This window comes from Oncorhynchus nerka, linkage group LG6 (assembly GCF_034236695.1).
Source record: "Oncorhynchus nerka isolate Pitt River linkage group LG6, Oner_Uvic_2.0, whole genome shotgun sequence".
Lineage (NCBI taxonomy): Eukaryota > Metazoa > Chordata > Actinopteri > Salmoniformes > Salmonidae > Oncorhynchus > Oncorhynchus nerka.
The window spans coordinates 39359932-39379729 of NC_088401.1; the positions used below are offsets into that span (position 1 = coordinate 39359932).

Genomic DNA, 19798 nt, shown 5'->3' on the forward strand with positions numbered 1-19798 from the left:
CGGGCCTGCTCAACATATTGTACTGGTACCTGAACTAAGATTAATAACACCACAATGACTGTGTAGTGGGGTAACATTTATCATATGTAATAGACATACCTCACATGCGACCCATAATAAGACTATGCAATTAATATGAACAAAGCCTATTAAACTGAATATCTGACTCCATAAAGATGATTTTGCAGTATGCAAGAGACTATTGTTGAGTTACAGTAATAGGCCCTCAAGAAAGGTCTGGGAATGGAATTCTAAAGGCAAATATATTGAATTACATTGTAAAATGCACTATACAAGGCATAAACTTAAATTACAACGGATTAACAAGCATTAACTAAGGTTAACTTACAAGACAAAGGATTAACTTTTCAGACCAACTCAGGCCATGGGTCTGGAAAGTATACAATACATGTTTTATACAACCTTATTCCAGGTGCAAAATACATGAGCAGAGGCAGAACAAAGGCTTTTCATTCCATTTATAAAATGTGAAGGTGTAACTCGTTCAAACCTAAACTAACCACAATTGACCAAGAAAACAATACCAAGTTACAGTAAGCCGATCACCCAGGCCCAATCTCCACAGCATCACACAGCATCTAAAGGCGTGTGTGGGGATGTCCAGTGAAGATAAGGCAGAATGCCTAAAGAAAAAAAAAATCCCTTTGCAAAGAGTGGTTTAGAGTTCTTCCTGTACAGATACAAGTTACCACAGATATCATAAGATAGCATCACTAAAACACATTTCAATAGTCAGTCCTCTGGATACACAGAGACAGAGAGACCGAGACAGATCCTCTGATAGCTCTCTTGACAATCCCCACATCCACCGAGGACACACAAAAGCCAGAGATTCAACTCCTCATTGACTCGAACAGCAAATACATTGAAGAGGATAAACTTTTTCCCAAACACAAAGTGGCTAAACTCTGGTGCCCAAACACTAGGCATGCCCTGGAGCAGTTGTCCGAGAACAGACTAGGGTCCCCCAGCCACATCATAATTCACATGGGCACAAATGAGCTGAGGACCCAGCAGGAAAGGGTGGCCACAGCACTCAAGGGAGTGATTGAAAAAGCTTCTTCCACATTCCCCAACACACAAGTGGTTATCTCCACCCTGCTGCCACAAAAATACTTTCACCCTGCCACCATACAGCGGGTGAATGCAAGCATTTTGCGAGACTGTGCTTCAAAACCTAATGTCTACCTGGCCCACCCCTCCACCCTGGACGACCAGGTCCACCTCTACAAAGCAGCAATCCCAACATTTTCTCGGACCCTGAAGGACATCACCCTCAATCCTTGCCCCAGCACCTCACACAGGAGCAACAGAACATCGGACACCCCGTCCAGACCAGTGAGGCACCCTCCTAGACCTGCAAGACCCCCCTCCTGAAAGACCTGCACAGAGAGAACTCACGCCAAGAGGACAAACACCCAGACCACAGCATCATCAGCCACACCATCCCAAGCAAACCCTGGCCACAGTATATACAACTCCTCATATCAGACCTATGCCCGTTCTGCCCACCCCATGTGGCAAGGACCTCAACATGACAGCAGGACAAATGCCCAGGCCGTTAGCAGAGCAACAAGCCCAACCCCCACAATTACACCCACCTAAGCCCCATCCTGTGACCTAAGAGGTATGCATCAGATGCTCAAAATGCTCTGCTCACACCTACTGTGATGGTCTTGGCCTAAACCACAAAAAAAACAATACTAGACATTATGGAACACAAGATTCTATCTCATCCTGGAATATACAAGGTCTGAGGTCATCTGCCTTTGGCCTAAAGAGCAGGAACCCAGACTTCAAATAAATTGGAAATACAGACATTGTCATCCATCAAGAAACATGGTATAAACGAGATGGACCCACTGGTTGCCCTCTAGGTTACAGAGAGCTGGTAGACCCATCCACCAAACTACCAAGTGTGAAACAGGGGGTATAGAGCAGACATAACCCACTAATAAATTAGTCAAAACAGGAACATTTTACAAGTGGCCAGAAATGAATGAGGAAATTGTCTTAAACTTCTTAAGGCTAGGTGGCACTATTTTCACATCCGGATGAAAAGTGTGCCCAAAGAAAACTGCCTGCTACTCGGGCCCAGAAGCTAGGATATGCATATTATTAATAGATTTGGATAGAAAACACTCTGCAGTTTCTAAACTGTTAAAATTATGTCTGCGAGCATAACAGAACTTATTTGGCAGGCGAAACCCCAAGGACAAACCATCCAGGAAAATTGTTTTTTGAGGTCACTCTTTTCAATGGGTTTCTATATGGATCTAGATTTCTAAGGCACTCGCACAGTCTTTAGAAATTGGTTGATCATTTTCCTTAGAGAAATGAAGTAGGGCTGTTCAGAATGAGGGTCGAGTCTAGTGTACTGTTGTAGTTGAGGCGCGCGATCTGAAAGCTCGCTCCACATTGTTTTCGTCCGGTATTGAACACAGTTTATCCCGTCTTAACTTTTATCGATTATTTGCGTTTAAATATACCTAAAGTTGGATTAGGAAAGTTGTTTGAAATGTTTGGATCAAGCTTACAGGTAACTACAGTTGGGCAAAAAAGTATTTAGTCAGCCACCAATTGTGCAAGTTCTCCCACTTAAAAAGATGAGAGAGGCCTGTAATTTTCATCATAGGTACACTTCAACTATGACAGACAAAATGAGAAAAAATTATGGTGGAAAATAAGTATTTGGTCAATAACAAAAGTTTATTTCAATACTTTGTTATATACCCTTTGTTGGCAATGACAGAGGTCAAACGTTTTCTGTAAGTCTCCACAAGGTTTTCACACACTGTTGCTGGTATTTTGGCCCATTCCTCCATGCAGATCTCCTCTTGAGCAGTGATGTTTTGGGGCTGTTGCTGGGCAACACGGACTTTCAACTGCCTCCAAATATTTTCTATTGGTTTGAGATCTGGAGACTGGCTAGGCCACTCCAGGACCTTGAAATGCTTCTTACGAAGCCACTCCTTCGTTGCCCGGGTGGTGTGTTTGGGATCATTGTCATGCTGAAAGACCCAGCCACGTTTCATCTTCAATATCCTTGCTAATGGAAGGAGGTTTTCACTCAAAATCTCACGAAACATGGCACCATTAATTCTTTCCTTTACACGGATCAGTCGTTCTGGTCCCTTTGCAGAAAAACAGCCCCAAAGCATGAATTTTCCACCCCCATGCTTCACAGTAGGTATGGTGTTCTTTGGATGCAACTCTTCCAAACACGACGAGTTGAGTTTTTACCAAAAAGTTATATTTTGGTTTCATCTGACCATATGACATTCTCCCAATCTTCTTCTGGATCATCCAAATGCTCTCTAGCAAACTTCAGACAGGCCTGGACATGTACTGGCTTAAGCAGGGGGACACAGCTGGCACTGCAGGATTTGAGTCCCTGGCGGCGTAGTGTGTTACTGATGGTAGGCTTTGTTACTTTGGTCCCAGCTTTCTGCAGGTCATTCACTAGGTCCCCCCTTGTTGTTCTGGGATTTTTGCTCGACATTCTTGTGATCATTTTGACCCCACGGGGTGAGATCTTGCGTAAAACCCCAGATCGAGGGAGATTATCAGTGGTCTTGTATGTCTTCCATTTCCTAATAATTTCTCCCACGGTTTATTTCTTCAAACCAAGCTGCTTACCTATTGCAGATTCAGTCTTCCCAGCCTGGTGCAGGTTTACAATTTTGTTTCTGGTGTCCTTTGACAGCTCTTTGGTCTTGGCCATAGTGGAGTTTGGAGTGTGACTGTTTGAGGTTGTGGACAGGTGTCTTTTATACTGATAACAAGTTCAAACAGGTGCCATTAATACAGGTAACGAGTGGAGGACAGAGGAGCCACTTAAAGAAGAAGTTACAGGTCTGTGAGAGCCAGAAATCTTGCTTGTTTGTAGGTGACCAAATACTTATTTTCCACCATAATTTGCAAATAAATTCATAAAAAATCCTACAATGTGATTTTCTGGATTTCTTTTCTCATTTTGTCTGTCATAGTTGAAGTGTACCTATGATAAAAATTACAGGCCTCTCTCATCTTTTTAAGTGGGAGAACTTGCACAATTGGTGGCTGACTAAATACTTTTTTGCCCCACTGTATATTTGATACATTTTTAGTCATGTTGCACGAGTTGGAATCGGTGTTTTTCTGGATCAAACGCGCCATTTTGGAGATATAACGACAGAATTTATCGAACAAAAGGACCATTTGTGATGTTTAATGGATATATTGGAGTGCCAACAGAAGAACATCTTCCAAGGTAAGCCATGAATTATATCGTTATATCTGACTTTTGTGTCGTGCCTGATGGGTTGAAATGTGATTTTCATGTGTTTGTTTGATGGGGTGCTGTCTTCAGATAATAGCATGGTTTGTCTTCGCCGTAAAGACTTTTTGAAATCTGACACTGTGGCTGGATTAACAAGAAGTTTCTTTAAACCGATGTTAAACACTTGTATGATCAATGAATTATGAGTATTTCTGTTTTTGAAATTGGTGTGCTGCTATTTCACTGGGTGTTTTCAAATCATTCCCGTTGATGGGATTGGCACACGAAGGGATCACTAAGAAGTTAAGAGAGAAATGTCCTCATGTGTGCTACCAATATACCCCCATTAGAATCCCCATATTTTAACAGTGACAGCTTCTCCATCCTAGAGGGGGGAGATCAACAATTTCCAGGCCCAGGTTCATGTGGTGACCCAAAATGCCAGAACTGGACACAAACCTGAAACCCTCAGCACACAGGGGGACAAACACCTATCTGTAGGTGACAGTATTCCCTCCCCCATATGCCCCCCTAGACACAACTACAACATAACCAACAGAAATGTAATAAAATCACATAACATTTTATTGGTCACATGCAGATGTTTTTCTGAGTGTAGTGAAATGTGGATCACAACTCCTGCAGCTCTGTCGGACGCTGGGTATGCACATAGTCAATGGTAGGCTTTGAGGGACTCCTATGGTAGCTACACCTATAGCTCATCTCTTGGCAGTAGTACTGTAGACTACTTTGTCACTGACCTGAACCCAGAGTCTCTTAGAGCGTTCAGTCAGTCCACTGACAGCCCTATCAGATCACAGCAAAATTACACTCTACATGAACAGAGCTTTGCTCAATCATTAGGCACATCAAGCCAAAGGAACTGAATAAGATAAGATAAGCTATAGATGGAAAGTAGGGTGGAAATTCACCAAGAAAAACAATTAGGCAACAAATTCAATCCCTTCTGGACAATTCACTGGACAAAATATTTCACTGTATTAGTGAAGGTGTAAACTTGGCAGTAGAAAACCAAAATAGTATATTTGACCTCTCAGCTTCCCTATTCAACTAAAAAAATTGCAAGCAGACATCTGAAGAAAGTTATCAATGACAAATGGTTTGATGAAGAATGCAAAAACCTAAGACATTGAGTAAACTATCCAACCAAAAACATAGAGACCCAGAAAACCTGAGCCTACGCCTTCACTATGGTGAATCACTAAAACAATACAGAAATACACAGCTCAATGTAATTAAATAATCCATAGAATCTAATCAATTTTGGAAACTCTGTTATTTGTTTAGAGTTCTATCCAAAAATGAGATGGATAAACCACTTCTCCAATCATTTTGGCTCTATAACAAAAAGCAGCAAAAACATATACATGATCAAATCTAAGAATCAACTATTAAAGACCACCAGGAATCACTGGATTATCCAATTACATTGAATGAACTACAGGACAAAATAGGACAAGATACAAACGGAGAGTCGGGAAGTAAGTTCAAGGAGTGAGTGTTTTAATTTAAAAAAGAAACAATGAACACGAAACACAAACGCAAACGGCGAGTCAATAACACCTGAGGAAAAAAACAAAGGCTAGTGACAGATATAGGGAAGATAATCAAGGAGGTGATGGAGTCCAGGTGAGTGTCATGAGGTGCAGGTGCACGAGACCATGGTGACGAGTGTGCGGGATAATCAGCAGCCTGATGACCTAGAGGCAGGAGTGAGAGAATACCTAGTAGCCTAAATAAAAAAATAATATACACAAATTCCAATTAGCTATACGTAACATCATCCTTAGCTCTGGAATCTTCCCCAATATTTGGAACCAAAGACTGATCACCCCAATCAACAAAAGTGGCGAAAAACTTGACCCCAATAACTACCGGGGGATATGCGTCAACAGCAACCTTGGGCAAATCCTCTGCATTATCATTAACAGTAGACGTGTACATTTCCTCAGTGAAAACAATGTACTGAGCACTATCAAATTGGCTTTAAACCAAATTACTGTACGACAGACCACATTCACCCTGCACACCTTAATTGATAAACAAACAAATCAAAACACAGGCAAAGTATTCTCATGCTTTGTTGATTTCAAAAAAGCTTTAGACTCAATTTGGCATGAGGGCCTGCTATACACATTTATGTAAGTGGTGTTGGGGGAAAAATATGCAACATTATAAAATCCATGTATACAAACAACAAGAGTGTGGTTAAAATTGGCAAAATACACACATTTCTTTCCACAGGGCTGGGGGGTGAGACAGTGATGCAGCTTAAGCCCCACCATCTTCAACGTATATATCAAAGAATTGGCGAAGCCATTAGAAGGGTCTGCAGCACCCCGCCTCACCCTACTAGAATCTGAAGTCAAATTGCCCTTTATGGTTGTGAGGTCTGGGGTCCGCAAAACCAACCAATAATTCACAAAATGGGACAAACACCAAATTGAGACTCCACATGCAGAATTCTGCAAAAATATACAACGTAAAACACCAAATAATGCAAGCAGAGCAGAATTAGGCTGATACCCACTAATGATCAAAATCCGGAATAGAGCTGTTAAATTCTGCATCCACCTAAAAGGAAGCAAATTCCTAAACCTTCCATAACAAAGCCATCCCGTACAGAGAAATTAACCTGGAGAAGATCCTCCTAAGCAAGCTGATCCTGCAGCTCTGTTCACAAACAGACCGCACAGAGCCCCAGGACAGCAACACAATTAGACCAAACCAAATCATGAGAAAACAAAAAGATAATTTTAAAAATGTAAGCAAACTGGAATGCTATTAGGCCTTAAACAGACAGTACATAGTGGCAGAATACCTGACCACCATGACTGACCCAAAATTAAGGAAATCTTTGACGATGTACAGACTCAGTGAGCATAGCCTTGCTATTAAGAATAGACACGGAAGGCAGACCTGGCTCTCAAGAGAAGACAGGCTATGTGCACACTGCCCACAAAAGGAGGTGGAAACTGAGCTGCACTTCCTCCTGCCAAATGTATGGCCTTAACAGACACATATTTTCCTCAGATTACACAGATCCACAAAGAATTCGAAAACAAATCCAATTTTGATAAACTCCCATATCTATTGGGTGAAATACCACAGTAAAATTTGTGACCTGTTGCCAAAAGAAAAGCGCAACAAGTGAAGAACAATCACCATTGAAAATACAACTTATATTTATGTTTATTTATTAAACTATTTGCACGTCATTATAACAATGTATATATACAGAATATGACAGTTGAAATGTCTTTATTCTTTTGGAATATTTTTCAATTGTAATGTTTACTGTACAATTTTTATTGTTTATTCCACTTTTGTTTATTATCTCTTTCACTTGATTTGGCATTGTAAACATATTTCCCCCATGCCAACAATGCCACTTAAATTTAAATTGAATTTGAGAGTGAGAGAGAGAGAGACATTTTGGCCCCTCAAAGGGGGAAAAGGCATACTGGCTCCTGTCGTTCGTGTTTTGTTGGACCATTTGCCATGCTGTCAGAGGTGACAGAGAGCACAAATTAAGGCAGAGCCTACATCTACCTCCTAAATTGTCATGCCTTAGCCATTGGCTTCCTACACCAGCAATATAGTGGCTTGCGAAAGTATTCACCCCTTTGGCATTTTTCAAATTTTGGTGCCTTACAACCTGGAATTAAAATATATTTTTGGGGGGTTTGTATCATTTCATTTACACAACATGCCTACCACTTTGAAGATGCAACATATTTTTTATTGTGCAACAAACAAGAAATAAGATCAAAAAATGAAAACTTGAGCGTTAATGACTGTTCACCCACCAAGAGTCAATACTTTGTAGCGCCACCTTTTGCAGCAATTACAGCTGCAAGTCTCTTGGGGTATGTCTCTGAGCTTGGCACATCTAGCCGCTGAGACTTTTGCCCATTCTTCAAGGCAAAACTGCCTTACTCCGCTGGTGTACAGCAAGATTTAAGTCGTACCACAGATTCTCAATTAGGGGCTTTGACTAGGCCATTCCTAGACATGTAAATGTCCCTTTAAACAACTTGAGTATTGCTTTAGCAGTATGTCCTGCTGGAAGGTGAACATCTGTCCCAGTCTCAAATCTCTGGAACAGACTGAAACAGGTTTCCCTCAAGGATTTCCCTGTATTTAGCACCATTCATCATTCCTTCATTCTGACCAGTTTCCCAGTCCTCCCTGCCAACGAAAAACATCACTGTGGAGATGGTATTCTTGGGGTGATGAGAGATGTTGGGTTTGCGCCAGACATAGCGTTTTCCTTGATGGCCAAAAAGCTATATTTGTCACATCGTACCAGAGTACCTTCTTCCATATTTTTGGGGAGTCGCCACATGCCTTTTGGCGAACACAAGATGTGTTTGCTTATTTTTTCTTTTCTAGCCACTCCTCTGGGTTTGTTGTGGTGCCATATTCTTTCAATTTTGTAATAATTGATTTATCGGTGGTCCATTGAATGTTCAAAGTTTCTGATGTTTTTTATAATCCAACCCTGATCTGTACTTCTCCAACACTTTGTCCATGACATGTTTAGAGAACTCCTTGGTATTCATGGTGTCGCTTACTTGGTGGTGCCCCTTTCTTAGTGGTGTTGCAGACTCTGGGGCCTTTCAGAACAGGTGTATATATCCTGAGATCATGTGACAGATCATGTGACACTTAGATTGCACACAGGTGGACTTGATTTAACTAATTATGTGACTTCTGAAGGTAATTGGTTGCACCAGATCTTATTTAGGGGCTTTATAGCAAAGGGGATGATTACATATGCACGCACCACTTTACCATTTTTAAACGTTTTGGGACAAAGCTTTTTTTCTTCATTTCACTTCACCAATTTGGACTATTTTGTGTATGTCCATTACATGAAATCCAAATAAAAATCCATTTAAATTGCAGGTTTTAATGCAACAAAATAGGAAAAATGCCAAGGGGGATGAATAATTTTGCAAGGCACTGTACATGAATTGAACTATCATTTTAATATGGTGAAAATATTAATCTGATAATCTAAACATAGTGTAAAAATGAGGGGTGGAAAACTGAGGGGTTTGAGAAAACACATAAAACCTGTGACCCGTAGATAGAAAATGTGAAATGCAGCATCATATGATGCAAAATACAGGGATGATTTCTGTATTTTGAAAGTTATATATCTTGAAAACTTGATTGGTGACAAACAAAACGTTTTAGGGCTATGTCAACTATGGACTAATGAAACAAATACCAAAACATGTATTTTGGGTGGGCATTTCCTTTTAAATGAAGTTGTCAACCCTGTTACTTTATTTGGCACTTACTATATTCTTTTTTTTTGGTTGGGGGGGGGGATAAAGAAGTTCAAGATGTGCTTTTTATGACAGAATGTTAATATTATGTGAAATCAGACAAAGTTACACTTCTCAAAAGGCACCGAATTGGTGGAGCGACCCAGCTACTCTCTGAGTCCTACAGTGTACTAGCTTGCTACTTTCTACTACTTCTTCTACTTGCTACTACTTCTGAGCTCCTCCATTGCAGTATTTAAGCCATGTTCATATTGCTCTCAGCTGAAGCTATGTCACATGAGATGTTGCTTCCATATAATCCTGGTTTCGCAATCCAATTATTGCGTTTTCTACAGAGGTTGGTTAAATTTACCACTTTAATCACTGGAATCAATCAATATGCGGCTCTACTGCATGACCAGTAAATGAGGGAGCAGAGCAGCAGCCTCTGTTGAAAATACTGCAGGAGAGACCCAGGCAGGCTGCTCACAACCATGACTAGAACAAGCCCCACAGCAGAGGGAATATCTGCTTCCCAAATGGCACCTTGCTCCCTCGTGTTCTACTTTTGATCAGAGCCGAAAGGGGTCTATAGGGTGAGATTTGTGATTAACTGTAGTATTACAGCATCGTCAGTAAAACAATATGCATGTACTGTAACACACTATTCACACAGGGCATTATTAAAATGGCCCTTCAGAATCTCTTCTTAACTGTATAAGCCAGCCCCACATGGTAATACTGTATTTTCATGTCTAAAACAGACTAGAAGGGTCAATTATATGTTTACTGTGCATTTTGTCATGTTATACTGCTGGCATATTTGAATACATACTTCTACTTTGCCCTCAGTGACTGCACTTGTCCATGGTGCGCAATAAAACATTGTCACAATAACAAGCTAAAATTGTACTATTCTATTAAAATAAACATTTGACGATATGATTATAATTATTATTCTGACTACATGTTTGTTATTATAGCTGCATGGTGTCAACAAGAGCGGAGCATCTCGCTAATTGTACCTATTGTGAGGAAGAAGGTGTGTGGCATCAAGGGGCTAATACCTGTCTGATACCCTGCAATGCACCAACTCAATATGGATTCATTCTGATCAAATTAAAAAACAGTATTATTCTCATAGCTACTCATGTTGTATATTCCATACATGTATCTCAGGTATCTAGAATATGTTTCATGTATGACATTAAATCTTGGCATAGTTCCATAGGCTGCTTACCAAATGGCACTCCATTGCCTTTACAGTGCACTACTTTGGACCAGGGCCTCTAGTCAAAAGTAGTGCACTATATAGGGAATATGGTGCCATTTGAGACGTAGTCTCACTATCTGTCTAAACTACCCCTCAGAAAACGATAAAACCCCTTCAGATAGGGCTGCTTCATCGCTCATGTATATTATCACCTCTCTCTCTGTTAATGTTGTAATTTTGTTCACCCGATTTCTGTTTGCCTTTTTGGGAGGAAGGCACAGTGATGCCGAAATGTTGGTAAATACCCATTAAATTGCTGGGAGTTTATATATGGAGTGTACGAGTTTCTTTATTTTAATAGTTTATTGCATTTTTGGGTTTTACAAAATGATAACATTGTGTAAATCCCAAAAAGGCAAACAGAAGTGTACGAATGGGATTTACTAATGTGATAATTTGATTGCAGCGTGCATAGGTCTGCATTTTATTGATTAGTGTGTTACAACTTGTAAAAAAATGCACTGAGGCAGAACCGGTAGAGCATTGGTGTCAAACTCATTTTTCCCCAGGGCCCGCATTCACTCTTCCATAAGGTCCGGAGGGCTGTACAGATTCTTTTAAATATTTCTTCATTGTCAAAATGAGCAATACAGTGCATTCGGATTCACAAGATGGTGCCGACAGAGAAGGCAGCTTCGCTTCTAGTCTTTAGAAAACTTTGCAGTATTTAGTTTTTTTAGGTATTATTTCATACATTTTTAGCCCAGAAAATCTTAAGTGTTATTTCATACAGCCAGGAAGAACTATTGGATATCAGAGCGACGTAAACTTACCAGCACTACGGCCAGGAATACGACTTTCCCAAAGCGGGTCCTTTGTCTGAACCACTCAGACCATTTGAGCTGATTCCAGAGGCTGACCCAAAACAACAACACCAGAGAATAGGTAGAGAGAGCGGTCTTCTGGTCAGACTTCAGAGGCGTGCACAACACCCACCGCTTATGAGTATATTTCTCACTAATGTCCAGTCGCTAGATAACAAGGTAGACAAAACTAGGGTAACGGTTGCTTTCCAGAGAGACATCAGGGATTGTAACATACTCTGTTTCACGGAAACATGGCTCTCTCGGGATATGCAGTTGGAGTTGGTACTGCCACCTGGATTCTTTGTGCGTTGCGCCGACAGGAATTAACAAGGCTACCTAAATTAGATTAGCATATTGACTGTAGCACTCACGCTGGTAAAACACTGGATCACTGCTACTCCAACTTCTGCGATGCCTACAAGGCCTTCCCCTGCCCTCCTTTCGGCAAATCTGACCATGACTCCACTTTCTTCCTCCCTTCCTATAGGCAGAAACTCAAACAGGATGTACCCATGCTAAGGACTATTCAACACTGGTCTGACCAATAGAAATCCACCTGTCAAGATTGTTTTAATCACACGGACTGGGACATGTTCCAGGTAGCCTCAGAGAATAATATTGACGTATACACTGATTCGGTGAGTGAGTTAATAAGGAAGTGTATAGCAGATGGTGTACATACTGTGACTAATAAACCCTACCCTAACCAGAAACCGTGGATCGATGGCAGCATTCACGCAAAACTGAAAGCAAGAACCACCGCGTTTAACCATGGAAAGGTGACTGGGAATATGGTCAAATACAAACAGTGTGGTTATTCCCCTCCACAAGGCAATCAAACAAGCAAAATGTCAGTTTAGAGACAATGTGGAGTAGTAATTCATCGACTCAGACACGAGACACATCAGCTGATATCTCAAAGTGCTGTACAGAAACCCAGCCTAAAACCCCAAACAGCAAGCAATGCAGGTGTAGAAGCACGGTGGCTAGGAAAAACTACCTAGATAGGCCGAAACCTAGGAAGAAACCTAGAGAGGAACCAGACTATGTGGGTGGCCAGTCCTCTTCTGGCTGTGCCGGGTGGAGATTATAACAGAACATGGCCAAAATGTTCAAATGTTCATAAATGACCAGCATGGTCAAATAATAATAATCACAGGCAGAACAGTTGAAACTGGAGCAGCAGCATGGCCAGATGGACTGGGGACAGCAAGGAGTCATCATGCCAGGTAGTCCTGAGGCATGGTCCTAGGCCTCAGGTCCTCCGAGAGAGAGAAAGAAAGAGAGAAAGAGAGAAAGCATACTTAAATTCACACAGGACACCGGATAGGACAGGAGAAGTCCTCCAGATAAAAGCAAACTGACCCTAGCCCCCCGACACATAAACTACTGCAGCATAAATACTGGAGGCTGAGTCATCATGAAGTGATTTGAGAGGCTAGTCAAGGATCATATCACCTCCACCTGTTCATTGACTAGAGCTTAGCATTCAACACCAAAGTACACTCCAAGCTCATCATTAAGTTTGAGGCCCTGGGTCTCAACCCCGCCCTGTTCAATTGGGTCATGGACTTCCTGATGGGCCGCCCTCAGGTGGTGAAGGTAGGACACAATATCTCCACTTCGCTGATCCTCAACACTCGGTTGCCACAAGGGTGCATGCTCAGCCCCCTCCTGTACTCACTGTGTGACCATGCATGCCTCCAACTCAATAATCAAGTTTGCAGACGTCACAACAGTAGTAGGCTTGATTACCAACAACGACGAGACAGCCTACAGAGAGGAGTTGAGGGCACTCGGAGTGTGGTGTCAGGAAAACAACCTCTCACTCAACGTCAACGGGCTGTATCACCGGCTGGTACGGCAATTGCACCGCTCACAATCGCAAGACTCTCCATAGGGTGGTGGGCAAACTACTTGCCCTCCAGGACACCAACACCACCCGATGTCACAGAAAGGCTAAAATTATCATCAAGGACAACAACCTCCCGAGCCACTGCCTGTTCACCCCACTACCATCCAGAAGGAGAGGTCAGTACAAGTACATCAAAGCTCGGACCAAGAGACCTGAAAACAGCTTCTATCTCAAGGCCATCCTACTGTTAAACAGCCATCACTAACACAGAAAGGATGTTGCCTACATGCAGACTTGAAATCATTGGCCACTTTAATAAATGGATCACTAGTCACTTTAATAATGCCAATCTAACAATGTTTACATATCTTGCATAACTCATCTCATATGTATATATTGTATTTTATACCACCTATTGCATCTGCCTATTCCGCTCTGTCATTGCACATCCATATATTTACATGTATACATTCTTGATTAATTCCTTTACTTAGATTTGTGTGTATTGGGAAGTTGTTGTGGAATTGTTAGATTACATGTTAGATATTGCTGCACTCTCAGAACTAGAAGCACAAGCATTTCGCTACACTTGCAATAACATCTGCTAACCATGTGTATGTGACCAATACAATTTGATTTGATTTGGAAAGTATTTACATATTTTGTTATGTTACAACGCTATTCTAAAATTGATTACATAATTTTTCCACTCAACAATCTACACCCTTTAATGACACAGTGAAAACCGTTTTTTAAGAAATGTTTGGAAATGTATTAAAAATAAAAACAGAAATACCTTATTTACATATTTACAAGTATTTACAAGTATTCAGACCCTTTGCTATGAGACTCGAAATTGAGCTCTGGTGCGTCCTGTTTCAATTGATCATCCTTGAGAGGTTTCTACAACTTGATTGGAGTACACCTGTGGTAAATTCAATTTATTGGACATGACTTGGAAAGGCATACTCCTGTCTATATAAGGTTCCACAGTTGACAGTGCATGTCAGAGCAAAAACTGGCCATGAGGTCGAAGGAATTTTCCGTAGAACTACAAGACAGGATTGTGTGGAGGCACAGATCTGGAGAAGGGTACCAAAAATGTCTGCAGCATTGAAGTTCCCCAAGAACACAGTGGCCTCCATCGTTCTTAAATTGAAGTAGTTTGGAACCAACAAAACCTTTCCTAGAGCTAGCTGCCCCGCCAAACTAAGAAATTGAGGCAGAAAGGCCTTGGTCAGGGAGGTGACCAAGAACCTGATGGTCACTCTGAAAGAGCTACACGGTTCCTTCCAGAAGCACAACTATCTCTGCAGCACTCCACCAATCAGGCCTTTATGGTAGAGTGGCCAGACAGAAGCCACTCCTCAGTAAAAAGCACATAACAGCCCACTTGGAGTTTGGCAAAAGGCACCTAAAGAAACAAGATTCTTTGGTCTCTGATGAAACCAAGATTGAACTCTTTGGCCTGAATGCCAAGCATCACATTTGAAGGAAACCTAGTACCATCACTACAGTAAAGCATGGTGGTGGTGGCAGCATCATGCTGTTGGAAGATTTTTCAGTGGCAGGGACTGGGTGACTAGTCAGGATTGAGGAAAGATGAACGGAGCAAAGTACATAGAGAACCTTGATGAAAACCTGCTTCAGAACTCTCAGGACCTCAGACTGGGGTGAAGGTTCTCCTGCCAACAGGACAACAACCCTAAGTAGACAGCCATGAGAACACAGGAGTGGCTTTGGGACGAGTCTTTGAATGTCCTTGAGTGGCCCAGCCAGAGCCCGGACTTACTTGAACCCGATCGGAAATCTCTGGAGAGACCTGAAAATAGCTCCCCATCCAACCTGACAGCTTGAGAGGATCTGTAGAAAAGAATGGGAGAAACCCCCCAAATTAAGATGTGCCAAGCTTGTACCGTCATATCCAAGACGACTGAAGGCTGTAATCACTGCCAAATGTGCTTCAACAAAGTATTGAGTAAACAGTCTGAATACTTAAATAAAAGTATTATTTCAGTTTTTTTTTTATACATTTGCACAATAAATACAATTTTAATCCATTTTAGAATAAGGCTGTAACGTAACAAAATGTGGAAAAATTCAAGGGGTCTGATTTACTTTCCAAATGCACTGTATATAGGGGTGGCATGTAGCGTAGTGGTTAGCGGGTTGGGCCAGTAACCAAAAGGTTGCTAGATTGAATCCCCTAGCTGACAAGGTAAAAAATCTGTAATTCAACCCCTGAACAAGGCAGTTAACCCACTGTCCCTAGGCAGTCATTTTAAATAATAATTTGTTCTTAACTGACTTGCCTCGTTAAATAACGGTAAAATAAATATAGGAATTTCTAATGCTCCCTGACCGTCTGGCTTTAATTTAGGTGATTATTAGTGAGATGGACACAGTTAAGTAATGGTATAAATGTAGGTCCATTATCATTTCTACAGTTTCGAATTTGGTTTCAATCCTTTTAAAGTGTATTGAGCTTGTTTTTGTTTGTTTTTTACTCAAACGACCCATGTGCCGGGTGGTATGGGTTGGATAGTTCTTCCTTACAAAATACATTTCACTTATTTTCTAACTGTACTGTACAACAAATCAACAAAAACTATCTTTCTGCAGTGCTTAAAAGCTTTAATCCTCTAGTCTGTTGGGCAGTATGTGGCATGTTAAATAAGTGTACTTGCCTGCCTCCTCATTAATGACTGTCTTTGTATAATTGATTATCATTGTTTGTCTAAAGGAATTCTTTAGTTGTATCATTTAACATTTGGCTTCTAATTAAATGTGGGGAATGGGCCTATTATTTTTGGGGTGTTTGTATTTATTTTTCAACGTTATCTGTGCAGTTATGAATCGATTTGCAGGGTTTGAAAAAAAGACTGTCACTCCTGGGGTTTCTGTATTGGATAAGCTGGAATGTGCATTAAATAAACTATAATAAGCTATACTTACTTATTCTAAATGAATCACAATCCAGTCAGTCTCCACTTTGGGACATCAATTGATTTACTTATCAATTGATTTACTTATTAAAATCTTCACTGTACAGCAGACTAGTACAAAAACAGGTACAATGAGAGGGGGGGACAGCTTACGTAGTAGAACATATTTAGCCATTGAAGGGCACAACTCTTAGATTATATGAGGAACAGATATGTGTATTGGGCAACACGCAAGCCTCGGCTTGCATGGAGTTGGACTCCATGCAAGTACCTGTGTGGTACCTGTGTGGTAAAAACAAATCCCTCTTGTGGGACTTATTGTTGGCTCCTGAGAACTACAGTACATCTTGCTTGAGGGAAACATGTGGTCCATGTCGGGTCACATTGGCCATCATTTCTGCGTTAACATTGTTGGTTTGATGTCCTGTACAGGGAAAAAACACTTCCATGCCAACAGGTGTATTGCACGTGGCCAAAGAAAAACCTTCTGACATGGTGCTACTCTGTGTCCCAAATGGAACCATATTCCATTCATGTAGGGAATAGTGTGCCATTTGGGATGGAACCATAGCAATCGTACAAAGAGAAGCTGCACTGTGAAGTGGAAAAAGAACTGGGTCAAGCCAGTTCATATGCCCCCAGGCCTACCTGTCAGACTAAATCAGATTTTGCAGATATGGATATTTTTGTTTTTACTTAAAGGGATACTTCAGTTTTTTGTTGTTGCAATGAGGTCCTTTATCTACTTCAGCAGGGTCAGATATGCCTCTGTGTCCAGTATGAACAAAGTTAGAGGTATTGTAGCTTCGAGAACCAATGTAACCGATGTGAAATTGCTAGCTAGTTAGCAGTGGTGCGCGCTAATAGCGTTTCAATTGGTGACGTCACTCGCTCGGAGTCCTTGAAGTAGTTGTTCCCCTTCCTCTGCAAGGGCCTTGGATTTTGTGGCGCAATGGGTAACGATCCTTCGAGGGTGGCTGTTGTCGATGTGTGCAGAGGGTCCCTGGTCCAAGCCCAGGTTAGGGGCGAGGTGAGGGACGGAAGCTATACTGTTACACTAACTAGCATTAGCGCAATGACTGGAAGTCTATGAGTATCTGCCAGCAAGCTATCCCTTTAAGGAAAACATGCACATGCTAAAGCAGAGCATTGAGAGCATTATTACACTTGTAATGTGAGCATAAAACCATCTTAGAGCAGACACATATAGAAGAAAAGGTACCTGTGTGCTGGATATACCTATTGTTGGGAGTGCAGTCATGTAGATTATATGCACATCCCAAATCCCTAGAGCTGGGGCAAAAAAATATGCTGCTTTGTATATAAAAATGCTGCTTTGTAAATACTGTTTGTGGTTTTAGCAGCACATATCCTACGATGTAGGGTTTTTTCATTGTATTCTGTAGGTGCAGTCAGTCCCATCGACTCGCTTCATGAACTGCCTTTACTTGAAACTGTTCTCCCCCAGTGGTCTCATTGAATCATTAGCAGTATCATTGTTTGGACTGAACCTGTCCTTTTCCTCTTGTCTTGCAGCTGCACACTGATCTGGATAAGGGCGAGAGCGAGGTGAAGTACACTCTCATGGGAGAAGGGGCCGGCTCCATTTTCACCATTGACGCAACGACCGGGGACATCCATGCCTTAAGAAGCCTTGACAGGGAGGTGAAGCCTTATTACACACTCCGCGCGCAGGCTGTCGATATCGACACCAACAGGCCACTGGAGCCCGAATCAGAGTTTGTAATCAAGGTCCAGGACATCAACGACAATGAACCAAAGTTTCTAGAAGGGCCATACACAGCCAGTGTCCCTGAGATGTCACCTGTAGGTAAGAAGAAATATCACCAAAGAATTTGTTGGTCCCATGCTTCTACATCTGCATTGCTTGCTGTTTGGGGTTTTAGGCTGGGTTGCTGTATAGCACTTTCTGACATCAGCTGATGTAAAAAAGGGCTTTATAAATAAATTTCATTGATTGATAGTGCACTACTTTTGACCAGAGAAAAGTACAGCACTATGTAAGGAATAGGGTGCAATTTGGAATGTAGACATAATATCACAAAATGCTTCAATTACCTGCAATCTTGACATAACAAAATAGATGCATTTCTCAGAATTTAAAAACGATCACATAGAGTTTTAGATCGAGACAGAGTACAAAAATATATTATAAGAAAGGGAGTGTTATAGCCACAGGTAGAACAAGAGGGAAGAAAACAGATCCGCAGATTTGGACTTTTCAGCAAGCGAGCCAGTTATGCCCAAAGTGTATGAGTACATTGCGGTTTGAGGCTCTCTACATCAGGGAAGGGAGCTCAAGGTAATTCACTCAGATTGGCTCCTCTTCTTCTGAATAGCAATGGAGCCCTGGTGAAGAGAACAGCATATTAGATATCTCCAAACGCTGAATGGAGCAAGGTACAGTCAGTGTACAATGTAATGTTTCAAATCACCATGGTCCCTTTCAAGCTGATCTAAAACATGGCCCAGTCTTCTACTCCATGTAGGTAAACAGAGCTGGAAGGCAGTCTGTGTGTTGTGTGTGTTTTTGTTTGTGTGTGTGTGTGTGTGTGTGTGTGGGGCTGGCGGGTGGATGGGTGGATGTGTGTTCCGAAACAGGGGCAGGAATGTAGGACCTGCTGGCGAAAAGACTGTTTCCTTTAAATGAGGGATTGAGCAGGAGGGCTGTATGCTTTGGGAATGATGACTATTTTCAGATGATTCTGCGTGTGTGCGAGTGTGCGAGTGTGTGTGTGTGCGAGTGTGTGTGTGTGTGTGTGTGTGTGTGTGTGTGTGTGTGTGTGTGTGTGTGTGTGTGTGTGTGTGTGTGTGTGTGTGTGTGTGTGTGTGTGTGTGTGTGTGTTAAATGGTTCAATACGGCATTGATGGAGTGTGTACCTGAGAAAAATATTAATCACTTCTAATTACATTAATAAAATGTATAGAACTGATAACCCTTCCTTGGGCAAATGGGTGTGGATTCAAAAGACCAATTTTGATGAGTACTGTATTTTTATTTTCAAGGAACTGGAATGAGCCAAGTTAAAAGTGGTGTTATAAGGGCACAAGGCGAGACCCAAATGCAGACACAGGAGGCAGATGGTTGAGCTCCGATATTTATTATGGCAAAAGGGGTAGGAAGAAGGCAGGTCGGGTACAGGTGAGAGTTCATAAACCAGGTCAGAGTCCAAACAGTACCAGGCGATAGGCAGGCTTGTGTCAGGACAGGCAGGGTTTCAGACAGGTGGGCTCAGAGTCAGGACAGGCAAGGGTCAAAACCAGAAGGGCAAGAAAAGAGAGACTGGGAAAGCAGGAGCTGAGAAACAAAAACCCT

The 19798-nt window shown here is 41.6% G+C and overlaps 1 protein-coding gene across 1 annotated transcript in view; it reads left to right on the top strand.

Annotated features, from left to right (window-relative positions):
• Positions 1–19798, top strand: part of LOC115130437 (cadherin-12-like) — a 192481-nt gene that overhangs the window by 103592 nt on the left and 69091 nt on the right. Inside the window, exon 3 of the mRNA XM_029661585.2 lies at positions 17998–18292. Within this exon, the coding sequence (XP_029517445.1) occupies positions 17998–18292 (295 nt within the window). The remainder of the gene's footprint in view (positions 1–17997; positions 18293–19798) is intronic.